This window comes from Hydra viridissima, unplaced genomic scaffold (genome assembly GCF_058129835.1).
Source record: "Hydra viridissima isolate aposymbiotic clone 2 unplaced genomic scaffold, HvirCarnegie_v1 scaffold_6, whole genome shotgun sequence".
In the NCBI taxonomy this organism is placed as follows: Eukaryota; Metazoa; Cnidaria; class Hydrozoa; order Anthoathecata; family Hydridae; genus Hydra; species Hydra viridissima.
Window position 1 is genome coordinate 13,588,253 of NW_028324305.1, and position 17,385 is coordinate 13,605,637.

Consider the following 17,385-nt stretch of genomic DNA (forward strand, 5'->3'; position numbering starts at 1 on the left):
AAGCTCTGGCATTGAAATTTGTGAGTGTCTTGGCATTCTCATTGAATTTAAAAATTAAATTTTGTTCATTATTAAATTAATAAAATTTAATTCTTTTTTACTTTGATAGTTAACTACTTTCCCAAGCATAGCCCAACTGTCCCAAGTATACCCAGTTAACGGTAGGTAATCAACAAGTCTTGCGACAAAAAAAAAAGGTTCGAAAAAATTTTTTTTTTATCACTCAAGTTGATGGGTCTTAACCCAGTAAGGAGCCTAGGAAGAGTTCCCAGCTAGCCTTCCTTTTTCCACTGTCCTGAGAGTGTCCCACAGCTTTAAATGACATCGATCACATTTTGTATGGTACTTCTTTATACTTTCACACCAATGTGCTAATATTTGATATTGATAAATTATGATACTTCAAGCTAAAATATAACAATTCCGTATATTAAAATTGTTTTATTGGTGAAATTTGGTCTACTGATATTTTTAATATCATTTTATTTCACATTCGGTGAACATCATAAAGTTTTGTTTTTTTAAAATCTCGAGTGGAAAAATAATTTTCTCACGTGTCTTACTTAATTAGGGTGTATATTTATATATTGTTGCTCTAATATTTATTTTGATATAAATTTTATTGAATTCAAAGTTATTTGAATTAGTAAAAAAATTTTTTTTAGTAGTCTTTTTTGATTATTTTTAGACACTTTATGTGAAATTTTGCAATATTCTATTTAAAATACTTTAAATAAACTTAACCCCGTTTTCTATAAATTTTAATTACGAGCGTTGGAAACAAATCTTGGCGAAATCTATTTAAGTGTTGCATTTTTTTTTATCGTCGTTAAAACAAACATATTAAGTATTGTTTCATGCATAATCAAATCTCTTGAGACGCGGTAATTCATAAGCTAAGTTTAATTGCATAAAATGGATTCATACATTGTGTACCGTTTGGTCAATCTCTTTGATTTGCTTGAAGTTTGAGTAAAAAGCAGAGGACTTTTTAGAATTACTGCATTTGAATCAAAATTTTACTTATTATTTTGAAATGGTAAGAGGTTATTTTACCACTGATTTTTTAATCACGGTGTATAAATTAGGAATAATCAATCCACTTATTAATCTGGTTAAGATATTTATGGCTATTTTTGGTGATGTTATAAAATTTCAATAAACTCCATTACTGGCAATTTAAAATTAGGCTGATGTAGTGAAATACGGCATTCAAATAGCAAATCGTGTTTTTGTCGGCGGAGTTGCATTTGATGTGAGTATTTAATTTTTGTAATGAGTTTTATAAAAGTTCGTGTTTCCTTTTACGAGTTTTGGCTTTTAGAATGGGTATGCATATATATACATATATCCATAATACGGAGCCAAATATATATAGGATATTCATTATTTTCTGTCAATTTTTTCTTCATTTATTCCATAATCAAAATTTCACGTGCTTATTTTTAAATTGATTTTTGAAATATGAGTTTGTAAAATTTTTATAAAAGCAAGGAAAACCTTACAGATTGTGAGGCTAAAAGAAAAAAGTCCAGTTAAAATTTACCAAGTTAGGGCAAAGATGGAGTTGTATTAGTACTTAAAAAATCTGACAGGAAGAAATGAATATTAAAGAACAAGTTGCTTCTACATTTCTGTTTGTCGAAATTGAAGATTATTGAAAAAAATTGCTAGCTGATAAGAAATTTAAAACCGGAAAATAAACTTGCTGAAAATCATTCTGGAGATAAGTGCATCTTTTGCCTTCTAATTTTGACGGGCCTAAAAAGGAAAAGTCTTGTTATATACACCCGTTAAAAATATTCTTAACATAATTTTAAATACTTTTTTAACAGACAAAAGAAGAAGAGTTGAAGGAATTTTTTTCGCAGTATGGGAAGGTGAAGGAATGCAAGATCATTAAAGACAATCAAAGCATCAGTCGTGGGTAAATTTTGAATTATGAAAATGTTCCTTTAAATATTCTGTATTTATTTCGATTAACAAAATCAAACTTTGGAGGTTGTTACAAAATTTTTATTTTTAGTTTTGCCTTCGTCACTTTTGAATGTAAACAGGACGCAGTAAAAACGCAACAGCTGGTATGTTAGATGTTTTGTTATTAACGAATAGGCAAACCATTTGCCTCGGATTCGTTTGTTTTGTTTGTCACGGATTCATTTGTTTTGTTTAGGTCATAAAATATAATTAACTCCGGTCACAATGTCATACTAGCTCCGGTTATAAAATTTAAAAAGCTTGCTTTTAAAAAAAAGTTTTTAGGATTTTTGATTGAAATTATAATTAAAAAAAAAAAAAAAAAAAAAAAAAAGAAGCAGTTAAACAATCTTAGTTTTTAAAGTTTTAGCGGTGCATGAAAAGATCGTAAATAATGTTTCATCTAAACTTTTTAGGGTACAGTATTTTTTAATCAAAAGAAATTGAATTTGGGTCCTGCAATACGACAAAAGGTAACTTTTTTTTTTTTTTTTTTTTTTTTTGTAAGAAACAATATCGTTTTGTTTTAAATCCTCTCGGCGCTACGTCACTTTGGTGTGCTACAAAATAAATTGTGCGGTAACGCTCACTTAACATCAATATGACGTGGACAGTTTATGTATCAAACCACAAATATGTTTTGCTTATTTTTTTGTCTCTTTTAGTTGTTTCAAATTAATTTTTATAAATTTTCTGTAAAAAAGAATGACGTTATAAGACATAACATTTTATTTAAGCGTTTGAGCTTTAGTTGCTATTTAATTTTATGTTTCGAAAAAAAAAGAAAATCTTTTTCTATTAAAAAAAATTCAAGCTGATCTAGTCTGTTCTCATCTTTATCATATTTTGATGATTGACGAAATAAGTAATTTTCCCGAATTTAAAGAAAACGTTGTGTTAAATTATTTTGTATAGATATGTTAAAATATCTTTTTGGGCAAGCTGATTTTTTGCCGTAAAACGACTAAATACAGGCTCCTGGTATATATAATGTTGCATTGCGTCGAACATTAAAATAGATTCTTCTTTAACCATAGTTACAATTCTCTCTTATCTGCTTTTCACATTTGCAGCCAAGCACTTAAATCTTATCAAATTATAATTTGATAGTTAACTTAATTAGGCACAAGCAAACCAAAATTTATGAGTTAGGTTATGTATCTCTTTTTGATTGATTTAACAAGATTGTTTTAAATTTTTGTTGCAAGTCTTCTCTAAATGATATCTAATTCTTGATTTATTTCTTTGGGCATATTTTGTTAAAATTCCCATTTATTTTGATCAGTAAGCGTCTGGTGATAAAATCATACAGTTTTCTATTATCTTTTTGTAGATGATGTTGGTTGATTCAACCTTTATAGTTCTGTTTATTACTTCAAAGCTACTTTTGTCACTGAAAACTACTTGCTTTCACTTTTCCATAGACTTAGCAATTCTGTTCTTAAGCACCTTAATTTTATGAGCCTAATAATAATCTTTGAATATCATAATTGGTTTTTTAACAGCTCCATAAATACCAATGTCTTTCCTAAGTAATATTTTTCTAATTGTATTTGAAGAAGTTTGTTTTTTACAGTCTTCATTGGCGATTGGTAAATTGACAATAACCATGGATCAGCTCTTACTTAAAAAATGATAAAACTGTTCTAATGCTCTGTAGTCTTTTTTCATCTTCTGGATCTTAGGTGTTGATGAATGCCACCAGTGTTTTGAAATCTTATAAAAACAGTTTTTCTGAGGCAATTCTTGGATATTAACAACCTACTTACTCTAATAATCTATTTTTCTGTTGCTGACTTTGAAGTTGATCTTGATGTCCAGACTGATGTGTTTTAAAAAATTTATTTCATAAAAAAATGATTTCTTAGGTAAAAATTTAGGAGTAGTTTACTTTTGAACGCCCTAACATCCCCCTGCATGCTTTTTTTTTTCTTCTTCTTGCAGATTATAAAAGATTCTTGTTATAAAGAAAATAAAGAAACACTTTATACGTTTAATTTTTTGGCCAATTTGAAGAATTCCTATTTAAACTTGAAGAAAGATAAAAAGCCTGCCAAAATGGAAAAATTCACCATTTTCTCCCCTTCTTCCCACTGACCACTCCATTTTGTTAGCTCTGCCTTTTTTCTATGATCACTATTATTGATTGGAATGATGCAATTGTTTTCACTATGATATTGGCTGTATTATTCCATTTTGAAACCACAGAGAAAAAATACCTGGGTCAAATTTTATGTTCTTTGATTTTTCATCCTTTCCCATTTAATTGCCTAATGCAGTTAAAAAAGCCCTATGATAATTATCATAAAATCAATACTGATAAATATATTTTGTCTGTATACTTTTTGATTAATAATTTTAATATTTGCATTATGTTATACACAAGACAATTATTTTTGTATAAGTTTTGACAAAGTAGATTACAATAAATTCCTTAACATTTTTGGTAAAAAGTGATATCTGAATCTGCCATGGGATATTGATTTTTAAAAAATGACTAACATTTAGAAGAAATATTAGCATAAGATAAACTGACCCTGATTTTTATTGTACAAGATTCAAGTGCTTTAAGCTGGATAAAAATGACAGTCATAAACTAATTTGGGGCTTCTGTAACAAACTTTACAGAACATGTAACTGATTAAGAGTTGTTAGGAAGATATGAAAGCTGCAAAACCTTTCTAGATTTTTTCATCAGGTCGACAGATGGGAAATAAATTATAGCTGGAGGTTTCACTTCAATTTGAGATACTTAAACTAGATCTGTGCAACTTGTACAACCAAAATCAATCTTCATAATTGTTTTGGGTTTAATCTTAAGAACAATTTTTTACTTTCCTCATTTAGCTTCGTAATTTTGAGTATTTGATCTATAGCTTTGTCTTGATTTACTTTCTCATCATCTATAATTATACAATAGTGAAAGTTTTCCTGTAAACAGCAAAATAAATTACTAGTAAAGTTTCTAAAGACAACTTCTTATACTTTACATCTTGTTGTTTAGCCATCTCAATCATTTAAAAGAATTTTTGCTGAATCTTTATAATGACTTGACCTTTTCAAAGAAAACCATGTTGGAGAATATACTTGAACTACATTCTTAGTCATCAAAATCAATTCTGAAGATGGATTTTCCTTCCTAGCATATTTACACATTATACATAATCCAAGTGTCCAACCATCTTTCATGGTTTACAGGTCCAGGTTTTGTTGCTGCATAATTTTTGGAGACTTGGCCTGTACTTATACCAACAGTACACTCATATAGTTGTCTTTGATCATTATTTAAATCAGAAATAACAGTTTCATCTACAATGATTGAGTTTCTGATTTTATTGTAGAAAAATGTAGAGATAGTTTATGTTTGAAATCAACTGAAACATATGTTCATACATTTTTAGATCATTCGTTTTTCCATTAAATAAAAAAATTACTTGTCTAAGGAGCTGTTTATATGAAAAGCAGGTTAGTTCGTTTGCAGGGCTAGCCTGTTTACTGAGATCTCGATGTCGTCCTTATTTCAACTCAATTTTATTTAGCGTTTATATGATTAAGAGAGCTAGCCCGGCAAGTGAGATCTCACTGTTTTTTTGATGAGATCTCACTGTTTTTTGATGAGATCTTGGCAAACGGGCTAGCCTTTGTCCATATAAACAGCCCCTAAATGATAATTCATTTAGTGGAGTTGACATCCTAAAAAATGGATTTTTCTATTTGTAGCTTTTTCTAGCTGAACAATTAGGCTATTGTCTGTATCAGTATTTGAAATTGTATTGTCAGGAACAGCATTTTGGTCTTTTAAGTACTCCATTTCATTTAGTGGTATTTAATTTTTTTTTAAAAAAAATTATTAATTTATGGTAATCATCAACTAAATTGGAATACAATCAAAAAATTATATTCTTAGGCACCTCTCTATATTACAAATTCATAAAATATGCTTTTTTCTGCAGTTTTAAACATCACATCTAGCTAGTCTGCATAAATTTTATTTAAATTGTTAAATAATATTTACATATAAGGATAACTATGCAAAAAATTGTCTCAAAGTAAGTTAAGAGGACAAATAATTTTTTAAAAATTTGTATCTTAAGGAATAAGTTTTTACTATGCCTTTTATTACATTTAGCTGCAAGCAGTTCATATTTAGATGAAGATAAATCAAATTTCTTTTCCAAATAAACAATGCTGGAATTTTTTCCTTTTGATTTTTAGTGTAAGTACGCAAAACTCTTTAAAAAGTATGTAACAAGAAGAGTTTAGGGTTCTCTTTCCCACACACAGTGGTCAATTTTGGTCGAAAATATGAAAAAACCTTAAGATGGAAATAAAACATAATGTTATAAATAGCAATAAAAATAATATTTATTTGCAGAAAACATCAAATAAAGTTTTGAAAATTTTTTTTGTTGCTTTTTTCAAACATTTGTATCTTCAATGTCAGACTCAGCACTTTCAATCTCAGGTAGAGAAATTATTGGATATATATTATTGGTTGCTTCTAGATCGAAAGTATTTCTGTAGATAGGGGTTTAGGTTTTTTCATTTTCAGCTGTTTCTTTTTTTATGAAACTTCAAGGATGACTGGGTCACTTATTTCCATAAGTCTTTGAAAGAGATCAGACATTCCATTTAACTATGAAGATTTTTGTGAGTGAAGTATTCTTACATGTTGCCAAACTTTGTTGTTTCCTTCTCTAGCCTCTTCATTGGTAAGACCAATAGGTAGTACACAATTTGCAATGATTTAATAACAATGTCTTAAGATTTTGTGTAAAGTAGAAGTGATTGGATACCACCCTACACCTTGCATAGGGTCAAAATAGATTTTTTTCGGTTTTTTCACGAAAAGCTTCAAATTTTCCTTAATCAAGATCAAAGCCAGATGCCAGAGCTCCCCAAATTGTTGCCTAGTTCTTGACTAGTTGACTAGGAACTCCACAGATTTCTGTGGTTGTTTCTGTAATTATAAAAAAATTTATTTTAGTATTTTTTACAAAATTTGATTTACAAAAGTCTAGTGTTTCTCCAACCTAATATACATACCATAACAAAAAAATTGCAGAATTGTTATGTTTAAAATGCAAAGGTGGTAAAACTCTCATTCGTAATCCGTACTGAACAAAATTTAGAGTTTGTATTAATTTTTTTGTATAAATGATGGTCTCACTGTAATCTATTTTTTGTAAAATGAAAATACTTTTAATTTTGTAATGAACATCATAAGCTATAATGGGAAAAAACTCTATGAATAAAATGCATACCATAACTACTTATTTAAGAGTCTAAATTCAAAAAAAAATTAAAAAAGTTTGATAGGATCAAATTTGACTGTCATAGTCAGACCTTTATAGCAAGGATGAATTTGATTTAAAAAAAATTGATTTCAAAAGGAATTAGAGAGGTTCAAATTTGATCAAATTCTAGATTTAATAAATGAACTTTTGACTTGTTTTTAAATAGAAAATTGATAAATTTGCCTTACCTGATGACATGAAAGCTGATTAGAGGCACATTGCATCATTTTGTGAACTTTTATCTGGCTGGAGAACAAGCCATTAACTTGATTTCCATATTTTTCAAAACTTAAAAAAATTTAAGTTCGTGAAGATATATTTAACATAATATTTATATATTTAACATAATATTTAACATAAATGAGTTAGGTTTTGTTCTTTGTTGTTACAAGGTATCAACCTTGTATTTTTGCATGGTATCTATGACAAGATGTTAGGATCCAGAAAGATGGTTCGGAATTTATTTTTAAATCCATGAAAATAGCATTTTTTGTTTTAAAGCTAAACTGCGTTTTCCTTAATTACTTATTTAATTGTAATGTAAAATTTTAAATTCAAAAGAGACTAAAATATTAAAAAAAAAAGCTCCCCAAAAATCAATTTTAGTTCCCGAAGTTTTACAAACTGTTTGACAGAAAATTTCTACATTTTTACACCATAATTTTTAGAAGAAAAAGACTCATTTTTTTCACAAAATAGTTGCATTTTTTGGACAAAAGTGTCAATATGCACCAGTAAAAACAATTGAAATGTGATTGTACATACTGATATAATATATTTTTTTAAATCTTAGATTGACTCTTCTTGACTTTCCAGAAAACTTAAAGTTTCTCATTCTAATTGAGCCTTTTTTAAGGACTTAAAAAATTTAAAAAAATAGCTTTATTTATTTTGAATATATTTGTTCATAATGAATATTGACACTTTTTAATTGCTTTTTATTGTGGATTCACTCAATCATTTATTAAAAAAATTTATTTTTATTAAGAGTGATAAATTTGCAAAAGAAATTAGTTCGGCATAAACATAATTTTTTATTGATTTAATAGAAATTATGAACAAATCTAGAATAAATTAAATTGATTTGCTAATTAGCAATACCTCATACTCCACACAAAGTTCATAAATAATGAAGATTCCAGAAGTGTGTAAAATTTGCTGTTTCATCTATCTGCAAAATCTCATAAGCCATGGATGTTGATATATTTTTAAATAATAAAAGAAATACTTTTGCATCAATCTTTCCAAACTTGCAAATCTGAAACAGTTCTTATGCTGTAAAGTATGATCAGTTTGAGCCATTCTCTAATTGAAGTATATAAATGGTATTGATTTTTTTAAATCAGTTTTGACTGTTGAGAAGAATTTATATCCATTATACTATAGTACTGTTATTTTATGAACTTTACCATGGATTTTTCTGCAGATTATTATACATTAATAGCTTTAATTTTAGGGAGTTGTTTTTAATGGAACAAAAGAAGTTGAAAATGGTAAGTTTATTTTTGTTTTTTCTCTTAATCTTGCAATCTTTTACAATTAAATTTGTGAAATAAATGAAGGCCATAGGGGGAAAAAGTGACATCTATAGCATTTTCAGGTAAATCAATTTTTATAGTAGCACTTTGAAAATTTATTAAAGTAGGATAGTAAATACTGACAATCTTGAAACAACTAAAAATTGTCTGATTTTCTATTGTTGATACTTAATTCTATCAAAGTTTCTCATGGTCATTTTTTTCAAATTATTGAGAATTCTATTAGTCAATCTATTAGGCAGGATCTAAAGTTTAAAAGATTTTAAAATTTCATTAGTTTTTCTGCATGATATTAAGTAAATTATAACTCATAATTAATAAAACCAGATACTATTACAGATGAAAATCCAAGTTTTAAACTCCAAGTGTTTTTTTTCAAGTAATATAGTTGTAGTATAAATAAAACTAAGTATGCTTGGCAAACTAAGCATTTAAATTATAGAATGTTAACTTGTTAAAGTTTTGTTTTAATGTTGCTTTAAAGTTTAAAAAAAATTCCAATTAAATCATTCAGTTTTGCATTTAAATATTTTTAGAACCAGTATTGTCAACTGGTGTTTACATTCATCCAAGTGGTTATTCATATACAGTAGCCCCAAATGGTGTGTGGTACTTTCACAACTCGGATGGTAAACCACCAACTCGTGTGCCTGGTTCTCCTCCAATGGCATATGCACCAAATATTTTACAGCGTAAACGAAGTTCTAATAGTCAAACTGAGCAAACAATTCTGCTGAGACAGCGTCAAAGTTCAGGTGAATGTTGCTCATCTTCTACTTGTGAATCAGTGTCACCTGCATCAGGTAACTCTTCTCCAGATATGAGTTTACCTATTTTTCATGGAGCTCAACCAGCTGAGATACAACCTATACTGCATAATCGTCAGCTCATCCAGCAAACTGTTCTTCCTGTATGTAAAAATCTAAATTTTTTAGTAGTAAAACAAAGTATTACCAATTTGAATTTAGCCTCTCAGTTTTGCATTTAATTAGCAAGGAGATCAGATGTTTAACTATGTTTGAATTTTTATAAATTATTATTAAATATTTACTTCCTCTTCCTTCAATTGATCTGCAGGTCATGCAATTAATGCATCTACTGTGCTATTTTGATAATTTGCATTAATAAACATATTTTCTTGAACTAGGCTTTGATCTGCTTTTAGATAAAAATAAAAATGTTTATTGTTTTGTTGCTTTTTATTTTAACTACCACAGATATTTTATGAAGTTTGAATGTTTAAAGTTTATTAATGCTTTTAATCAAGTGAGAACAAAATTATATTTAAAGTACTCAATCGTTGGTTTTTATGAATATGTAGCTGTTTCAGCCTGCACTCAACATTTATGTAGTTTTTTTTAAGTCTGATTTTGCTATTAGTAAGTATTATAGGAAAGGAAATTTCTTGTTATTATTATTATTATTATTATTATTATTATTATTATTATTATTATTATTATTATTATTATTATTATTATTATTATTATTATTATTATTATTTTCTTTATTTTACTTCATATTAAGTTTTTATACAGCATCTTATTATTATTAATATTGATATGAGTTTTAGTGAAAGTTTTCAACATGAAAAGTGAAAAAGTAACATACTCTATCCAATATTTAAATAAGTAATTCTGTCTTTAACCACTAAGTAACTTAAAGTATATTAAAGATTGCTCATGAAATCGTTCCATTAAAATGTTTTTGTAAATTTGCAGAAACATTTCATCACTAATTCTTTTGGATTTTTTCTTAATGAAAGGTATCTAGTACAAGTATTTGCTATCTAATTATGTGTAAAAGAAATTTTATAAAAATGACCTATGATAAATTGTTAACGGTAGAGATTTTTTTTACTCTTATTTTTTATCATTTGTCTGTTTAATTAGTCTCAACATGAGTATGTTCATCATATGCCGTTTACAAATCCAGGCCTTCAATTTGCATTTCAAAGCATGTCTATCTCTTCTCCACCATCACGGTTTCAAGGATTACCTGGCAGTGAAGTTCATCAGATGCATCACCCTCCTCTAAATGCTTTTCATGGACTTAATGGAAGTTCATCTGGACAATATACTCAAATAAGTGACATGTATTTTCCATATTATCAAAACAAGTTAATACAAGGAAATATTTCTGTAAACAACATTAATAGTTCTCAGCAGGTTAGTGAAGTATATCTTTTTGTGAAAAATAAAAAATAAAAATTATAGAAAAATTTATTTATGCCTTGTAATGGTTAATTTAGGATAATCCTGAATTTTCACAACTCCAATACATTATAAAGCTAAAATATTAAAAATGATAAAATTTGGAGTTTTAACTAAAACTCTAAGTTATACATTATAAAAATTGTTCATTTTTAGTGTATTGCTTTTGTTGAATCTTGATAAATGTTTTAAAATTTATAATCTCATCTTGGTAAAATCAATAGAACAGTTTGTTTTGTGGAAAAGAAAATATTTCTGCTAGAAATTCATTTCTGTGAATCTGCGGTCAATTTAACAATGAGTTTTCTTTTTTTTTTTTGTGGGAGTCAACTTAAAAAACGTTCTTATAGAAGTTTTTGTATTTAATTATAGGCAATTCATCCTTTACATTATCACTATAATTATCCAGTTCAGAAAGCTGATTGTTATATGGTACCTCCAATATGCTTAAATCCTATTAAGGATACATTTATATACCCTTTATGTACTGATCAATCTCTACCAATTTTTCTTTCACATAATGATGCAAGTACTTCTATTAATGGTAGTTGTTACAAGCGCATGGCATCTTCCAAATCTTCACATAAAGAATCCTTAGATAATGGAAACAATTTGACAATGAACAATCGTATACCAGTTTAATGAATTTATCTTCTATTTTTCTTCTGCTTAGATATATTTCATTTCTTCAAAGTCAAAAATCTTTGTGCTAATAAATCTAGAATAGTTCCAAAACTGCCACTTTTGGTAAATTTTTTTTTTAATCTTTATTAGATAGATTGATGATTTAGGCTTATGTAAATTATCTTTTTTTAAACAATATTTCTTTTTTGTACTTTTTCTGTTTGAATGGAAAATTTAAAAAATATATAGTACGAATTATAATTTATACTGCATAACTTATGCAGATATATAACTTATCATCTTGAGTGTCTTTTTACTATGATTTTACTTTCATTAATTAGGTAATTATGATTTAACAATGTCAAAAACATTTAATGACACATTTGATGACTTTTATTAATTGTAGTGGTTTACTCTCTCTTTTTTTAATTCTTGAAAGAAAAATTGTTCAAAAATAATAACTTGTACCTTTGAAAATATTTTAGAGATCACTGGGCAGTTTTGTTAATTGTTCAGTTGTAAGCATCAAAATTATTATATATGATTATGTATTCATCCTCTTAATCTTTTCTCTAACAGGAATTAGTAAATTGAAAAAAAGGCTTGAACATTCTATATTATTTATTTTTAGTGATAAGTTTTTTATTTCAGAGACACTTGTATTTGATAAAGTTTATAGTTTACTGATCAGTGCTGGCATAATTAGCTTTAAACCTGGATTGTTAATTTAATTTTGAAAGGATTTTTTTTTAAATTTTTTATTTTGAAATTTTACAATCATTTTTTATGTTAAAGCCAGACTGAAAAATGAAAACAGCATGAAATATATTAGAATGTTTGTAACATTTAAGAAATTCATATTTACATAATTGATTGTCTCCTTAACTTTTCTTTTCTTTTTTTTTTTAAATCCTAAGAAATACAGCATTATAGTGTAATGAAGTTAAAGCTGAAGAAGGAATTATGATAAGTCATATTAAGCAATTAAGTTTTCTATGATTTTGCTATAGTTTTCTGATAAGCAAGTGTTCATATTTTTTATTTCAAGAAATTTAATTGAGTCCAGTTAGGCAATGTTTTGTGCTTTGCTAAAAAAAAAAAAGTTAAAAGTTAAACTGCTTTTTTCCGACAAACGAAAAAAGTGCGTTATAAATGTGGTTCGGTTCAAGTCTTTTTATATTTAAAAAATATTTTGCAATATTAATATATAAATTTGTCATAAAAAAGGATTTTTTATTAAATCAGAGTAGTCAAGCTTATCATTTTTTTTCTGGGATAAAGACGCTATGTTTTTTGAATTTTATTGTAAATGGCTAGCCTCATGAAATGATGGTAATCATAGGATTAAAGATATTTCCAGTTTTTATTTTTTATTTTTTGTTCTTTTTGTAAATGTGATGTGTATTTGTTCTGTTGTGTTTTTGGTGATATAAATAAACAATATGAAACCACATTAAATGATATTTAAATATAGTCTGAAAAATGATTGTTTCAGTTATTTATTTTGCAATAAATTTTTGAAAATTATTAATCATTAGAAGTATATATTTGTGGCGTAATTTGGTTTTATTTTGGTGGCTGGAGAACTTTTGTAATTTTGTATTGACTTTTCTTAGCAATTTTTCTAAAATCATTTTTATGAAAATCCATTTTACCGAAAAAGCTAAAGTAATTTTATTTTAAGCTCAAGGATTTATAGAATAACTTTTTTAAATCAACTCGGGTGTTCTTTATATGTAGAATACAAGCTTCTTGTGACCATATCTACTTATTTAAATGTGAAATTGTTTATTTAAAAGTTTTATGTATTTATAAATATATGAGGTATGTATTGAATATCTCAAAAAAAATTTTTTTAATCTTTTCAGCGAGGAACGGGGGGGGGGGGGGGGAGTGTAATATGTGACAATAAATTGTTCTAACTTAAGTTAAATATTCAGAATTTAAATTATTTTATGCTTAAAATTCATAGTGTAATCAATTGAAAACAGTTTGGTTACTTTTCATAATGAGATTTTTCCTGATCTGGTATTTCGTCATGATTAACAAATTTATACATGTTATAAAGTGAGAAACAATACGCTCATGTTAAGCTTAATATTAGAACAAACAAGATGCTTTAAAAATTAGATTAAAAAAACTTTAACATAATTACAGAAGTAAAAGTGATCTCATTTCTATTATCAAATTCCTAAATCTCTTGTTTTCCAAAGAATCAAGCTGCAATTTTTAAATGAACTTAAAAGTTCATGTTATGTAAAAACTGGTCGAGACAATTCAATATTTCATTATTTTTTATCGATAAAACTGATCGAGACAATTAACTCAATATTTCATTATTTTTCATCGATAAAACTTGTTTCAAGAATGGTTGGCGGTGTTTTTATCATTTCTCATAACGCTTAAGACAACGTACATATCGCTATTTCAATAAAGGTAATGTAGCTTATTGACGGTTCATCTTAATTAAATCTTTTACACTTTTGAAAGAGGAATTACTAAATTTGAAGTTATTTGATTAAGGTTCTAATATTCCTTTTGTTTATTATAAAAAAATCTAATAGAATGGGATGATTTTTTTCTATTATAAATAATGAATATAAAAATAGTTTCATTGATTTTCAGTGGATTTCTGCAACAAAGCTTAAAAATAGCGTACCTAAGCGTGTATAAGAGTTTGAGGTTTGATAAAATTTTAAAAAGTTACTTTGACTTTACTCAACAATGGAATATGCATTGGTGAACAAATCTTGGTCTATTGTAGAAGAACATACGTGTATCCAGAATTCGTCAATAAGTTTGACGTCTACAACACGCCGATTGTCCGAACATATAATGCCTTTCAAAATTGTCATGACCTGGCTTTATACGGCAATTTTTTTAGTTGGTTTGCCAGGCAACATTTTAGTAATTTTAACTATTATTAGAATGAAGCGCTTGCGTAATGTTAGAAATGCATTTATTGCAAATTTAGCTGTAGGGGATTTGATTAACGTTCTTTGGTGTTTACCTACGTCTCTAATCTCACTCTACGTGTCTTGGCCTTATGGGACATTTGTTTGTAAGTATATTTATGCAATTTCAGACGTCGTGATTGCTAACACAATATTTACAATGATGCAAATCACTGTGGATCGTTATCGAGCAATTTGTTATCCGTTCTCAACAAAAATCTCCTTTAAAACAACTTTATATATTATAATTGCAACTTGGGTATTTTCTTACATCTGTTTTGGACTTCCCTTAGTCGGATCTTTGGAAGTTTCATCAGGTCTTTGGGTTAAAAAAAGTTGCAATTTAAAATGGAGAAGTGATGCAGAGAATATTGCACATCGAGTGGGATTTTTCTTATTTTCATTTATTCTTCCGTTCATAGTTGTTTTATTTTGCATTCTACGCATGCGACGTGATCTAAAAAATATGTTGAAGCTGGCAAATAACTCATTGGGAAAGAATCAAGTAATTTATCGAACAGAAAAGAACAAAAAACTTGTGAAAATTTTGGTAATAATTTTTTCGAGTTTTACGTTTTGTTGTTTCCCAATAAATGTTTTATTGATAGATCTTACATTTCACGGACCTATTACCAAATGGACATATGCTGGAATTGTCTTCCAAATAGCGATCGTTATGGTATTTTTTAACTCAACTATGAACCCTGTTATCCTTTATGTACTGAGTACAGATTTTAGACACGGATATCGAAAACTGTTATTTTGTTTCACAACCAAACGTAATATCAATTAAAGCGCAGAAGAGAAAATATTATGAAAATGTTGTCTCGTTAGTTCAAAAACAATTAAGAAACTGGGAATCATTCCGTTATGGCACTTAAAATTCAATTAATGAAAAAAGTTCGAATCACAAAACATGCTTATCGAGGATAAGCATATTTTGTGATTCGAACTTTCTTTATTAATTGACAAAACAAAGCAGCGGGAAAATGGTGTTTTTTCAATTTGTTCTATTATTTAAGAAAATATAAACGTTTATTGAATTTAATCAAAAATGGATGTAACCATCGGTTTTTTATGTTACTTTTAACTCCATTTGTTTAAGTATTTTAAAGATTTTTCGATAATTCTTTTTTTAGAAATATGCTCTGCAAAAATCTTATAAAATTTCCCAATTTTTTTCAATAACTAACAATACATCAAATATAACGTTTTTATAAGAAACACAGCAGACTAAACTTAACTATAAACAAGATAAACTGAAAAAGGATTGGTTCAACAATTAGTCTTTACTAAATATTTCGGTGTACAAACACATTCTTTTTAACACTCGCTTAGTATACATGAATAGCATTCTCATCCCAACATTTTCTACAAACTGTTGGGTAATTATTCTTTTCTCCATGAGTTATGATCCTGAGAAAAGATTTAAGGAGTAAGGTAATAAATGTTCAGAACCTTTTTACTTGTCAAAGAAACTAAATGAGAACAGGTTTCAAGTTTATTATTGGTAACACACTTGCAGCCCATCTTCATGTAGTTTTTAAGTATTTGTTAAAATATTGATAGGAATAAGTTTTACAATAACACTTTTTAACTTTCAAAATATGCACATTTATTGAATTGTTTTTAGAAGAAGTGAATGTTTACGTGGAATGGTAACTCTCTCCATCATGCAATCAACTCTCTCCATCATACCATGCAACGTGAATTGCTAATTTAAAACTAAAAAAACGCTGTCAAATGTCCCACTCATAAGCCGTGGTATTGCTCCAACAACACAATTTTCTCTGGTATCCGTAAAAAATGAAACGTTCCCTATTGATCAATATTATCTCAACATTTATAGGAAGTTCTCGCTTAGAACCCACGTGGTAAAAGATTAAGGATTTACTTCTTACAATATTTAGACTCGTTAAATCAGGAGTAACAAGAACCTGCCCCTTTGCAAAAAAATTTCTGATGATTTGCTGCGTTGTTTTTAATGAGATTTTAATGAGAAATTTTACGAATTTGTCAATTATGTCGAATGAAATCGGCATAATTATCAAGACCATCTTGAGAGTCGTCTGGGTGAAGTTGTTCTCAAAAGTTTAAGTTGGATGAGACTTTTCCCTACCTGTTTTTAAATTTCCCAATGCTTACTCGTCACTTGTCAACCTGTTCAATTGTCGTCTGATAATATTTTCTGCTCAACAAATGAAATAATATTTCTCATTCTTCCTTTTTCTTTTACTAAAACAAGTCGTGAGTACAGAAGAATTTCTCTTTACAGTTGTTCTCAGTTTCTGATTGGATAAACCGCTGTCTTGGATGATATTTATTGGCTGCTTAACTCTATACTTTAGAATAATAAGGTTTTGTTGGTTAACTATGAGTTTAGTTTATAAATCAAACTCACCATCTTTTAGTTTTCAAAGTTTATCCTTCAAAAATTGAGCAAAAACCTTTTTTTCTAGCTGAGATTTTTGAAAATACAGACATTCTTTTCCTTATTTAAGCTTTTACTTTGAAGTACGCCTTCGAAATCGGTTCTTCCTCTCAATTTCTAGTTCAATGGAATTTCGAATGCAAAATGCTACTTCTTGTTCTTCGTTGAATAGTTTAAAAAAGCTATTAGTTCTCTTCAGATCTTGGAGGTCTTGAGATTTCTATAATTGTTTTCCATTTTCTGAAGTTTGTACCAATCTGGCTTTATTAAGATTTTCCTACATTTAAGGAGTTTTTTTGTGGCTATTTTTTATTATTACTTTTTTACTATTACTTTAGCGGTTATGTTTTTAGG

At 27.7% G+C, this 17,385-nt stretch overlaps 2 protein-coding genes across 4 annotated transcripts; both read left to right on the plus strand.

Moving 5' to 3' along the window:
- Positions 1-856: 856 nt before the first annotated feature.
- Positions 857-12,512, plus strand: LOC145189982 (uncharacterized). 3 transcript variants are annotated; one of them, XM_090090744.1, is made up of 9 exons: positions 857-1,039; positions 1,190-1,255; positions 1,836-1,927; positions 2,027-2,081; positions 2,394-2,450; positions 8,731-8,767; positions 9,349-9,722; positions 10,702-10,977; positions 11,395-12,512. In XM_090090744.1, the coding sequence occupies exons 1-9, from the start codon at positions 1,037-1,039 to the stop codon at positions 11,662-11,664; spliced, it is 1,230 nt and encodes a 409-aa protein (XP_089946870.1). In that variant the 5' UTR covers positions 857-1,036; the 3' UTR covers positions 11,665-12,512. The 3 variants fall into 3 exon arrangements, with proteins under 3 accessions (XP_089946870.1, XP_089946872.1, XP_089946871.1); XM_090090746.1 differs by lacking the exons at positions 857-1,039; positions 1,190-1,255; positions 1,836-1,927; positions 2,027-2,081; positions 2,394-2,450 and adding an exon at positions 5,810-8,599; XM_090090745.1 differs by lacking the exons at positions 857-1,039; positions 1,190-1,255; positions 1,836-1,927; positions 2,027-2,081; positions 2,394-2,450 and adding an exon at positions 5,810-8,588.
- Positions 12,513-14,282: 1,770 nt separating this feature from the next.
- On the plus strand, positions 14,283-15,580 carry LOC145189983 (kappa-type opioid receptor-like). The gene has a single exon (XM_080066724.2). It carries the CDS (start codon positions 14,371-14,373, stop codon positions 15,391-15,393), a length of 1,023 nt encoding a protein of 340 aa, XP_079922850.2. The 5' UTR covers positions 14,283-14,370; the 3' UTR covers positions 15,394-15,580.
- The last annotated feature ends 1,805 nt before the right edge of the window (positions 15,581-17,385 follow it).